This window comes from Rattus norvegicus, chromosome 10 (assembly GCF_021556685.1).
Source record: "Rattus norvegicus strain SHRSP/BbbUtx chromosome 10, alternate assembly SHRSP_T2T, whole genome shotgun sequence".
Taxonomy (NCBI): Eukaryota; Metazoa; Chordata; class Mammalia; order Rodentia; family Muridae; genus Rattus; species Rattus norvegicus.
In genome coordinates, this window is record NC_141543.1 from 92,970,731 (window position 1) to 92,983,185 (window position 12,455).

The window sequence follows — 12,455 nt, forward strand, 5'->3', positions numbered from 1 at the left end:
GACGTAGTGCGGAAGCGCGCTGAGTGTAAACGTTAAGGAACGTAAAGGCAAGGGAGTCCTCTCAACCGATAGAGGCCGCCACTCAACGTACAACTTAATTCAGTGAGTCTGGCCGTCTGTGAGAACTTCCTGCCAGATCTCTCTGATCCATACGGAGACAGACAACTTTCTTGAAGTCACTGTAAACAAGAGACGTGTGCCGACCCGGAAGTGGAAGCTGTAACTTCGCGTTCTGGCCGACCGGAAGGAGACCAAAGGGAAGTTGTAGCCATGGCTGTGGCCGTGGCCACCGCCGGGGTCCTAATGGGCTCGGAACCTGGCCCGGCGGAAGAGCTCGCTAAACTCGAGTACCTGTCTTTGGTGTCAAAGGTTTGCACGGAGCTGGACAATCATTTGGGCATCAACGACAAGGATCTGGGTGAGCTGGAGGAAGGTCCCTATTCGAGGGAGGCAGGAGAAAAGCGGTTGTTGGGCCGTGGGTGTGGGTGGTGTGGTCTGTCTGTCTGTCTATCTGTCTGTGCCATCGTGACATGGGCACCGGGAACGTGTGTGTGTGTCTGCGTGTGTCATTGTGACTTGGGCTCCGGGAACCTGTGGCGGTGGCCTCTGCTTGAGAGTCCTCCAGACCGAGCTGTTGAAAACCATTACTCTGAGCTGCCAATGAAGTCTGGGGCAGCCATCTCTGCTTGGTATTTGTTTTCCAGTTCTAGGTGGTTAAATAGCTTTAACAGTAGCAGTAGCAGTAGCCCCCACGAAAATGATGGTGCTAATTACGGCCAATAATTTTTAGAAGCTCACGAGATATTTGGGTAGCACTTCATCCACATTATCTTGTTTGATCTTCGCTACAGTGAGGCAGTAGACAACTACTTTGAGCTTGTGCTTTCTGCCGCGTTCTTGACTAGTCACACATTCTTATCTCTCACACACTCGTCATTGTTTTGGGGCAAACCATGATTAGGGAACCCAGAAAGAAAATAAGAAAGGCTTCGGACTCAGATCATAATATATACATAGCCGAATCCCTTATGAAAACGAGAGGCCCTGTATGTGAATTAGGAGCCTGCGAGAGCAGTTCCGTTCGATTGGTACAGGGTTGCTTTATTTGTTGTTAAATGAAGAAAATGATTATAGATGGAGGAAGGTGATTGAAAGAGTGTCACCTGTTTTTTGTTTTTAATTTGAGTATTTTTTTCCTTTCTTTTTACTTTATATATGAGGGTGTTTTTCTCGCATGTGTGTCCATGCATCATGTGGGTGCCTGGAGCCTGCAGAGGCCAGAAAAGGGTTTCGGATCCCCTGGGACTGGAGTTACAGACAGTTGTGAACTGACATGGGGGTACTGGGACTAGAACCTGAGTTCTCTGGAAGAGCAGCCAGTGTAACCTTTGAGCCATCTCTCCAGCCCCAAGCATTCTATTTTATGTGCACGAGCGTTTGGTCTGCTTTTATGTCTATCACCTGCATGTCTAGTGCCTACAGAAAGTTTCGGATGCTTTGAAACCGGAATTACAAATTGTTTTGAGTTGCTGTGTGTGTTCTGGGAATTAGGCCCAGGTCTTTTAAATTGCTAAGCCATGTCCTGTCTGTCTCTGTCTCTGTTTCTGTCTCTGTCTGTCTGTCTGTCTATCTATCTATCTCACTGTATATCTCTTGCTGGTCTGGAACTCAAAACTTAGAACCAAGCTGGCCTCAAACTCATAGATATCCTCCGGCCTCGAAATCACAGATCTCTTCTGGCGTCTGCCTCCAAAGTGCTGGAATTAAGGTGCTGGCCAGCAAATCATGCAGACTGTTTTTTTTTTTTTTTTTTTTTTTTTTTTTGGTTTTTTTTTCGGAGCTGGGGACCGAACCCAGGGCCTTGTGCTTCCTAGGCAAGCGCTCTACCACTGAGCTAAATCCCCAGCCCCCAGACTGTTTTTTTAAAATGAACATGTGAAGTCATCAAGTGGAGAACTCCAGGGAAAGGGAATGTTTGTTTTAAGAGAGGTTAGGGAGAGCTGGGAATTGGTATAATGCTTGCATGAGATTGTGGGGGTAGCAAAATAAATAATAAACCACCATAACAAAAACAACAACAACACACCCTGACAACAGGAAATTCAAAGATGCCGCAGAAGGAGCTGTCTCCTTATCCATGACATAGAACGTTATCTCTTTTTGCTGGGTTAGCAGATGGCACCTAGGATATCCCCCAGCTAATACATTTCGGGTCACGTTTTCTCCCAGTCAAGGTGTGCCTATTTTTACAGGTTGAGCATCCCTAGTCTGAAATTTGCACCACTTTGATCTGATACCAACATGAATCTGTCAGTGTAAATGTGCTGCTGTTGCTAGCTTTGAGATTAGCTCTTTGGGATTAGTCAGGTTGCCTGGACTCCAACCCCGGCTTCATCAATTATTGGTTAGGGTGCTATTTCAAACATCAGGACAATAGTGACTGCCTACTTAGATTGTTGTAAAAACTTGGAAATAACAATGCAAGTAAGTAAGGCAGGCAAGTAAGCTTCAAAACGTATTAACTATAGGCATTGCTATTAACTTGTAATTATCTGTAAGCTATGTCCATGTACTTGGGTGGATTTGGCTTTTTCTGAAAGTCATCAGAAGTTAATGACAGCCAGGCAGGCACCTATAATCTTAGGCCTTGGGATGTGGAGGCTGAATGATTAGCAATTCCAAAGTCATGCATAGATAATCTGAGGGTAGCTTGGGCATGTATGTGAATCAGGTATGAGGCTGTCTCAAAAACAGCAAAAAATTAACTACAATAAAGACAGCCTGTTCATATGTGCAATACATATAAAATATGCCAGTCAAATTTTGAAAGATTTATTTTAACTATATATATGTGTGTATATGCACAATTGTATGAGTGTTTTTGCTCGCATGTTGATCTCCCTGGAGCTGGAGGTAACAAGTAGTTGTGAGCCTGGAAAGTGAAATAAGGTCTTCTGCAAGCAGAGGATGTGCTCTTAATTACTGAGCCATCTCTTCAGCCCCCATGTTGGTTTTTAAAGTTTTACTGTCTGAAGATATGGCTCATCAGTTAAAGAGCACTCAATGCTTTCACAGGAAACCTGAGTTCAATTCCCAGCATTCACATCAGAAGGCTCACAACCACTTATAGCTGCAGATCCAGGGAATGTAATGCCTTCTGGCCTCCAAGGGTATCTGCATGCATGTGTGCATCTTTACCATTGAGGTACCATTTTATCGCTGCTATGAGACACCATGACAAAGAAAGTGTTTAATTGGGGTTTTCTTATAGTTTCAGAGGGTTAGTCTATTATCATGGCAGAGAGTGTGGTAGGAGGTATGCAGACATGGTGCTGAGATGTAGCTGAGAGCTCACATCCTGATCCACAGGCACACACACACACACACACACACATACACACACACACACACACACAGAGTTTGGCATGGACTTTTGAAATTTTCCATCCCCTACTGACAAACTTTTTCCACCTTCTAATCCTTCCCAAACAGTTCCACTAACTGGGAATCAGGCATTCAAACCTATGAGCCTATGGGGCCATTCTCATTCAAACTACCACATTTACTTCACTTGAAAATTGTATCATCTAGTAATAGCTAGCTGATTTACTTTTTTTTTTTTTAAAGATTTATTCTATATAAGTCAGTGTCGCTGTCTTCAGACACACCAGAAGAGGGCATCAGATCTCATTACAGATGGTTGTGAGCCACCATGTGGTTGCTGGGAATTGAACTCAGGACCTCTGGAAGAGCAGCCAGTGCTCTTAACCACTGAGCCATCTCTCCAGCCCCGCTGATTTCCTTTTTATAGATTGGGTCTGACCTTCCAGAAACTGTAGAATGTGTTCTTCTCTTTGTGTGTATGTGTGTGTGTGCATGCGGTGTCTCTGTGTGTATGCGTGTGTTTGTGCTTTCATATGTTGTCTCCCTAGAGACTGTGGCAGTGTGCATAGCTGCTAGCTTTATGATTAGAGGGTATGTACTCTCTGGGACAAATCGGCCTTCCTAGTGTAAATGCATCTAGAGCTTGGTTGAACATTCTGGAGTAATATCTTCTTTTCATTTGTAAAGTCCACCAGAACATCCATGAACAATCTCTCAACCACTTACATTTTTTTCCTTTGAGGGCTTTTTTCTTCAGCCCATCAGTCCACTTCCACTCCCAAGAATGTTTTTTCTTTTCTTCTTTTTTTGGGGGGCGTGGACAGGCAGGGTCCCACTGTATATATAGCCCTGGCTTGCCTGGAACTCACTATCTTGAGTTGACCAGGTTGGACTAGGACACAAAGCTCAGTCTGCCTCCTTCCCGAGTGCTGGGAATAGACTAAAGGTGTGTAGGACTATGCCTAGCTGTTTTTCTCTCTCTCTCTCTCTCTCTCTCTCTCTCTCTCTCTCTCTCTCTCTCTCTCTCTCTTTCTGTGTGTGTGTGTTTTCCCTGCATCTATGTTGGGTACCACTTTTGTGCAGTGCCTGTAGAAGCCAGGAGACAGTGTTGGATCCCTTGAAACTTATGTTACAGACAGTTGTGAACCTCCATTTCGGTGCTGGGGATTGAACCCAGGTTCTTTGGGAGAGCAGCCAGTGTCTTAACTGCTGAGCTATCTCACCAGCCCTGTTTTTCCTTTTAATTTATTATCTTTATTTTGATGTCTAGCCTATGTCCCTGGTGGAATCCTTGGTTCTAGGACACAAACACCTGGCATGGGTAGCCTGGTACTAAAAAGGCATGCTTTTCCTGTTTCTTCTTTTTTAAAGATTATTATTAGTATTTTTTTAAGATTTATTAATTTATTATATATAAGTACATTGTAGCTGTCTTCAGATACACCAGAAGAAGGCATCGGATCTCTTTACAGATGGTTGTGAGCCACCATGTGGTTGATGGGAATTGAACTCAGGACCTCTGGAAGAGTAGTTGGGTGCTCTTAACTGCTGAGCCATCTCTCCAGCCCTATTATTAGCATTTTATATATATTAATTAATTAATGCTGGAAATTGATATGGCGATCATTCTTTAACCAGCTTTCCCCCAAGTAAACACACAGAGACCTTTTGATATTTCAAAGCTTAGGTCTTACCAGGCAGACTCTCAACTGGTTCCTCTAAGTTAACCCGAACACTTAGCTCCGCCCAGCCTTGGCTAGATAGACCTTCCAGGCCGTGATCACGACTGTCATCTCCTCTCCTCTCTTCTGGAGAAAAGCCTTCCTCTTTTCTTCTTGCCTGCATCTTTTTACCTCATTTTCAGCTACTGGTCAGGAATCAATGCCTGCTTTCCCTAGTGCTCTGGACTCTTTTTCTCTGCCTTCCAAACCTAGATTAAAAGGCATGGCTTTTGTCTCCCTCTCCCAACAGCTGCCAGGAATTTGAGCTAGTCTGTCCTGTTGTTTGGTTTCAAACACTAGTAAAACTTTTTGAGCTTAAAAAAACTAAATAAAAATAGATTTTCTTGGGGCTAGAGGGACAGCTCAGCAGTTAAGACAGGGACTACTCTTCCAAAGGACCTGGCTTAAGATTCCTGGCACCTGGGGCTGGGGATTTAGCTCAGTGGTAGAGCGCTTACCTAGGAAGCGCAAGGCCCTGGGTTTGGTCCCCAGCTCCGAAAAAAAGAACCAAAAAAAAAGATTCCTGGCATCTGGGCTGGAAAGATGGCTCAGTGGTTAAGAGCACCGACTGCTCTTCCAGAGGTCCTGAGTTCAAATCCCAGCAACCACATGGTGGCTCACAACCATCTGTAATGAGATCTGATGTCCTCTTGTGTGTCTGAAGACAGCTACAGTGTACTCATATACATAAAATAAATAATCTTTAAAAAAATCTTTAAAAAATAGACTTTTTCAAAGTTCTTTCTTTGCTTCACTTTTTTTTTTCTTTTTTTTTTTTTTTTTTTTTTTTTTTTCGGAGCTGGGGACTGAACCCAGCAAGCGCTCTACCACTGAGCCAAATCCCCAACCCCTTCTTTCTTTGCTTCAAGTAAGTAAAGTTAGTAGTTTTTTAAAGACAATTGGGTAACCTGATTAGTTTTTAATATCTTAAAACAATTTTTGGATGGAATCCCCATTTATAATTTCTCATTTTTTTTAACAGCTGAATTTGTCATCAGTCTTGCTGAGAAAAATACTACCTTTGATACTTTTAAGGCTTCTCTGGTCAAAAATGGTGCAGAATTCACAGTATGTATATCTGAAGATTCTTTGTTTTCTTTTTGTTTTGGTGTTGCTACTGAATTTAAATTTTGATAGGAGTCAATGATTTTTAAGTAGGAAGGAGCAGTTTGTATATACCAATTAAATCGTCCAATGTGCAAAGTTGTGTTGCTGGTTAGGGAGCCAGATTTCCTCCATATTTCCTAGGAGAATACCACAGGATTTCCATCATTAAGTCTCTGAGGACGTTGACATTCTTGTTCTGTGAATCAGAATGTCAGGAACCATAGAAGTCTAGTTTGGAGGCAGTTTTAAAAGATGGGAAGAAAAATGGTCTCTGGGCATCATCCAAGCCAGTGGTTCCCAACCTTCTAATGCTGCAACCTTTTAATTCAGTTCCTCATGTTATGATGACCCCTAGCCATACAATTGTTTTTTTGTTGCTACCTCATAACTAATTTTTGCTACTGTTATGACTCATGTAAATATCTGTGGTTTTTTTTTGATGGTCTTAGGTGACTCCTAAAAGGGCTGTGACACACAGGTTGAGAGCTGTTGGTCTAAGTTAGCTGCCTGCTGTCCCAGGCTGACCTCCTGTGCTTTCTTTGCCCTTGTCAGCACGTGTGTGTGCATAAGCAAACTTCCCTCAGCACACTTCCCTGCAGCAGACCCTTTGCCTTTCCTGTCGTAATACTGAACAGATCCACAGGCTGATGTGCTTTGTCTTGTGCTTCTTTTCTTCCAAGGATTCTCTTATTAGCAACCTGTTGCGTCTCATACAAACTATGCGGCCTCCAGCAAAGCCTTCTACTAGTAAAGGTGAGTAGGGCTTCCAGCTGAGCCGAGCCTCCAGAAGGATCTGGGTGGTGACATCCCTGTAAACTGTACTTTGCTCTCAGCTGTTGCTAAGCAAGAGAATGAATGCTCTAGTCACATTCTGAGACACTCAAATGACGACTGATATGCCCCTTCCCCTCCTTCATGGGCACACAGCTTGTTGAGGCTTTCAGAGTCAATGACTTAGACAGTCAAGCTGAACTGCTTGTAGTAATTATGTGATACCTGTAGTAAAATGCTGTTTATTTTCCATTAGACACAAATCTAATGTTGAAGTTATTTTATTCACCAGTAAGAACATTAAATGCGTGTCTCTCTCTCTTTCCTGCTCCTTAATGAAATCAGATCCCGTTGTTAAACCCAAAACTGAAAAAGAAAAGCTGAAGGAACTCTTCCCTGTCCTTTGCCAGCCAGACAACCCTTCAGTTCGGGTACGGATGCTGTTTGGGGAATGTCTGCCCAAAGTGTGTGTCCTCTGTCCCTTTCCTCCTTCTCCTTAGAGACTATCTGGATTTTAACTTCGTGTCTGTTGTGTGATATTTTTCTGAGCAAGAGTATAAAAGGGTCCAGAGAATAAGAGTCAAAGGTCATGAGCTTGGATGAGCTTGGGCACTCAGAGAAGCAGAGGTGAAGGGATATCAGACAGGCGAGAAATGACTTAAGATTCTGACATAGATGCCCAGTGTACAAAGTTAGAATTTTTTATCATTTATACTTTTAAAAGTGTAATTTTTTTTTTTTTTTTTTTGGTTCTTTTTTTTTTTTTTTTTCGGAGCTGGGGACCGAACCCAGGGCCTTGCGCTTCCTAGGTAAGCGCTCTACCACTGAGCTAAATCCCCAGCCCCAAAAGTGTAATTTTTGATATGTTTTTATTTTTAAAAGATTTCATTTTAGGATAGCTGTGTTGGTAAATTTGTTTAATTCCAGCATTTGGGAAGCAAAGGCAAGAGGATCTCTGTGAGTCCAGGGCCAGCCTGGTTTATATATTGAGTTCTAGGACAGCTAGGGTTACATAGGAAAAAAAAACTTAGAATTTACTGAGTACCTGTTAATTCCAAAGGTTGGATGAGAAAGCCCACCAACCCAAATCATGATCAAATTAATTAAAGCAAGCAGGTAATTAAAGCAAGCCTTTTTATTTATGGACATAGGCTGCCTCTTCCTAAGGTAGGGCTCAAGAAGTCAGCATTGGGCATGGAGAAGACAAAGTTTTTATAGCTCAGGGGTAGGGGATTTCCAAGTGGGGGATTCGGCAGGCAAATAGGTGGGGTTACAGAAGCAGAATGTAACACGGTGTCACAACAGGTGGTTTAATAACCTTTTGAAACAAAATTAGGGTTGCAAGGTGCTCATAACTACTTTCTGAAACAAAGACATGATCGCCATTCCTGGAGCAGGCAGACCAGAACCATTTGTAGTTAAGGTTGACAGTGGGACATAGCCCAACCCTTGAGGACAGATTTAATCCTAACCAGGAGTGAATCTAGTTTGCCTTTATTGTGAGCTGGCTTTCAAGCCCAAGATGGAGGCAGGCTGGTTCATCATGCTCGCCGTGTACCAGACAAGCAACAGTAGAGAGAGCAGATCAGGTTTTCTGCCTTTTTGCAGATTACATGCTATGTTTGGATGGAGAGTAGGGAATTAGTATGTCAGTAGCCTGCCTAGTAGGAGAGAGGTAGGTAGTAAACAATCGGCACCAGTATGCCCTGGTCTTTATAGGGGGTTGGTTCCAGAACCCCCAGGTACCAAGAACAGATGCTCAAGTTCTTCAGACGAGATGAGTACAATGTTTGCATGTAGCACACATGCACCCTTTCACACTTTACATCATTTCTAGATTACCCAGCATGGTGTAAGCGCGGCGAAAGTCGCTGCTAGGCCTTACAGCTTAGGTCCCAGGAAACCTGTGAACATGCAGTTGTCTGAATCTAGGATATAGGCCTTGTCACTACAGAGGGCCAACATCTGTGTCACGGTGCACACAGTAAAGACTGTGGGCTGTAATTTGACAGGAAAGGGAATGCAGAAAGAGTGCTGCTTCTTCTAAAGTTTTTATATCTGAGGCCAGAGTGATGGCTCAGTGGGTAGAGGTGCTTGTGAGCATGACTGACGACCTGAGTTTGGTCCCCGGGACTCACATCTTATTGAAGGAGGAACCCACAGGCTAGTGATGCGAAGGAGGGCAGATCCTTTGTTCTCCTTCTCATTACTTTGCTGCCCTCTGACCCTCTAGACCATGTTGGATGAAGAAGATGTGAAAGTCGCTGTGGATGTTTTGAAAGAGCTGGAAGCTTTAATGCCCAGTGCAGCAGGCCAAGAGAAACAAAGAGACACTGAGCACAGGTTTGTCCTTACGTCCTGTTCATTCATGTGTAGTATACTGTGACAGTTGAATTTTATGGATCAGTTAAGCAAACTGTGGAGAAAGTGTATGGGCTCTTAACCGGCTGTGCATTAGGTTGGGCTTCATTGCTCCTTGCTAAAGGTGTTTATACCAGAAATGCTACGGTGCTCAGAAGTTAGAAATTGGAGCTGCCGGAGACCAACTACATCTAAGTCATTACTGGCCTGTGGGGGTGTGGTCCAGTTCAGAGGTTAGGGTTTCTAGCTTATACAGAGGACACTGTCCTGGGTGCTTAGGGATGTAGAGGTGAATTGGGTTGATTTATTTTTTCAAACAGGTCTTTGTTGATTTATTAGGGACAGGACAAAGAAGAAGAAGAGGAGTCGGAGCCGAGATCGTGATCGAGACCGGGACAGGGACCGGGACAGGGACCGTGACAAGGACCGAGAACGAGATAGAGATCGAGAACGAGACAGAGAGCGAGATAGAGATAGAGATAGAGACCATAAGCGGAGACACCGATCACGCTCTCGGTCACATTCTAGGACCCGGGAGAGGGCTAAGGGGAAATCTAGATACAGGTCTAGGAGCAGAAGTCAGAGTCCCTTCAAAGATCGGAAAGACCGGGAAAAGTATGGGGAGAGGAATCTGGACAGATGGCGGGATAAGCATGTGGACCGCCCTCCTCCTGAAGAGCCTGCCATTGGAGACATTTACAATGGCAAAGTGACCAGCATCATGCAGTTTGGCTGCTTCGTGCAGCTGGAAGGCCTAAGGTAATGGTTGTACTCTCTCACATCAGTGTGTACACCGGCTTTTACTGCTGAAGTGGGAGTGTGTGTTCATAGTCCAAGACACTACCACAATTACACTTAGTCAATTCAGGTATGCCAGGGTTATTTTATTAGGAAGTTAGACTTTTTGTTGATTTCTTTTAATTATTTTTTATTTTTGAAATGCAGTCTGTTTCCCTGGCTGTTTTAGAATTCTCTGTGTAGACCAGGCTGGCCCCAAACTCTGAGAGTTTGCCTCTCACCTGTGTCTGCCTCCCACTTGCTGAGATTAAAGGCGTGTGTTATAATGTTTAGCCTTTTGGTTGATTTTTATTTTTTTCAAGGGCTTTGAGTGTAGTAGACGAGTTCCCTGCCATATTCTTAGCCTTAGGTTTTTTGGTTTTTTGGGTTTTTTTGTTTTGTTTTTTTGTTTTTTGGCTTTTTGGTTTTTTTTTTTTTTTTTTTTTGTTTTGTTTTTTTTTTTTTGATTTTGAAATGTCCCAGAGCCATTTATTCCTTCCTCTGCCCTCAGTAGATCTGTCCTTTGCTGATCGTGACAGTTGGGAATTGATCTCTCGCTTCCTTCTCAGTCTATCTTTCTGTTTAGGGGGCGGTGATGCTAACACTAACTTCTTGGTGCTCTTTTGTGAGCTTTCCTCTTCCTCCTCTTCTTCCTCTCCCTCCTCCTCCTCTCCTTCCTTATTTGTGTGTATTATGCTCATGTTCATGTGTGGCACTTTACCAAGTGGGCCATCTTACCTGTTTGAGACAAAAACTCACCATTGTTGGCAGGGCTTGTAACCTCAGACTTCCTGTGTCCCAGGCTGGACTGGAATTCATGCTCTTTCTGCCCTGCCTCCTGAGGCAAAGGTTTCAGGCCCATGAAGACTGCTTTGTTTAGGTGCAGCAGGAGTAGAAGTCAGTTGGATAAAGTTATGTTAGGCTTATTTCAGAGGTGCTTCACTTTCTCTCAGGAAGCGGTGGGAAGGCCTGGTGCACATTTCTGAGCTTCGACGGGAAGGTCGAGTGGCCAATGTGGCTGATGTTGTGAGCAAAGGCCAGAGGGTAAAGGTCAAAGTTCTGTCCTTCACTGGGACCAAGACCAGCCTGAGCATGAAGGTGGGTGATATCTCCAGTCTTTCCACAGCCGATAGCCCAGGGTGTGTCAGAAGACAGCGAGTGAGCAGTTCCCTTCTTATTGTGCTTCAGGATGTGGATCAAGAAACAGGAGAAGATCTAAACCCAAACAGACGCAGAAATCTGGTCGGGGAGACCAACGAAGAGACGTCGATGCGGAACCCAGACCGACCCACCCACCTCTCCCTCGTCAGTGCTCCTGAAGTAGAGGATGACTCACTGGAGCGCAAGCGGCTCACCCGCATCTCTGACCCAGAGAAGTGGGAGATCAAACAGGTTGGGGACTCAGAGTCATTCAGCATGGAGCATGGTAGTTAGGAGAGTGGGCCCTAGATATGGCAGCCTGCGGCGGCATCTGTCCACCAGGGCCAGAGGTGGTGGCATGGGATTAACAGTGAGCAGAGTTGAACCTTAGTACCTAGCCTGTGGTGACTGCGGTTGTTGTTATTTTCCTCGTTCTTCAGTGAGCATTAGAGTGATGGTGTGTCAAGCTCTGGGTAGCACTGGGCTGCAGAGACAGGGTTCTGTGGTTCGTGCCCTTGAGGGACTCAGCACCCAGGGGCAGAGACAGGGCTAAACAAGTAACTGTAGGGCTGCATGCTGCATGAAAGAGTGCCAGGAGCTGTGGTGGTAAGGGAAGGCACCAGTAACCCTTCCTGGGGACAGTGCCTCTGAGCCCACGCCTTCAGCGCCCTGTTGTGCTGGTCCCTGGGGATTGGACATGTGGCTCACTCTGACTCTTACATGCTGGACTCCAAGAGAAGACTCCTCGTGTGACATCTCTGGAATGTACACTGAGACGGGAGTTTTGATGGTAGCTGCAGGTCTTAGTTACAGTGCTGCCTCCTCCTGCCCTCTCTAGATGATTGCTGCCAATGTGCTTTCCAAAGAAGAGTTTCCAGACTTCGATGAAGAGACCGGCATTCTCCCTAAGGTGGATGATGAAGAAGGTAATCTGCCACTTGGGTTAGCTGGAGGAGGGGTTGGGAGGGTGATTGCAAGTTGCATTGCTAGAGCGGGCTGTTTGTGGTTTCCCTCGTGGGTATTCACTGTTTGTTCCCTGACTCACTCCTCATCTTTGGATAGAAGCTCGTGTTTACACAGATCAGTTACCTGTTCCTATTGTTCATTATGTAGTCGAGGCTAGACTTGGTCCCCCCTCTCTCTCTCTTAGTTTTTTTTTTTTTTAAAGATTTATTTATTTACTTAATGTATATA

At 44.5% G+C, this 12,455-nt stretch overlaps 1 protein-coding gene across 3 annotated transcripts in view; it reads left to right on the forward strand.

The window, feature by feature from the left end:
* Positions 1–257: 257 nt before the first annotated feature.
* The window catches only part of Dhx8 (DEAH-box helicase 8), a 36,347-nt gene continuing 24,149 nt past the window's right edge, over positions 258–12,455 (forward strand). For 2 of the 3 annotated variants that reach the window (XR_015630425.1, XM_087570800.1), the window contains exons 1-9: positions 258–418; positions 6,088–6,173; positions 6,893–6,965; positions 7,329–7,414; positions 9,217–9,326; positions 9,684–10,103; positions 11,075–11,219; positions 11,310–11,513; positions 12,100–12,187. Coding sequence is in view for 2 of the 3 variants with exons in the window: in XM_087570800.1 (XP_087426926.1) it covers positions 271–418; positions 6,088–6,173; positions 6,893–6,965; positions 7,329–7,414; positions 9,217–9,326; positions 9,684–10,103; positions 11,075–11,219; positions 11,310–11,513; positions 12,100–12,187 (1,360 nt within the window). In the remaining variant the exon portion in view is untranslated. 3 annotated transcript variants of the gene reach the window in all.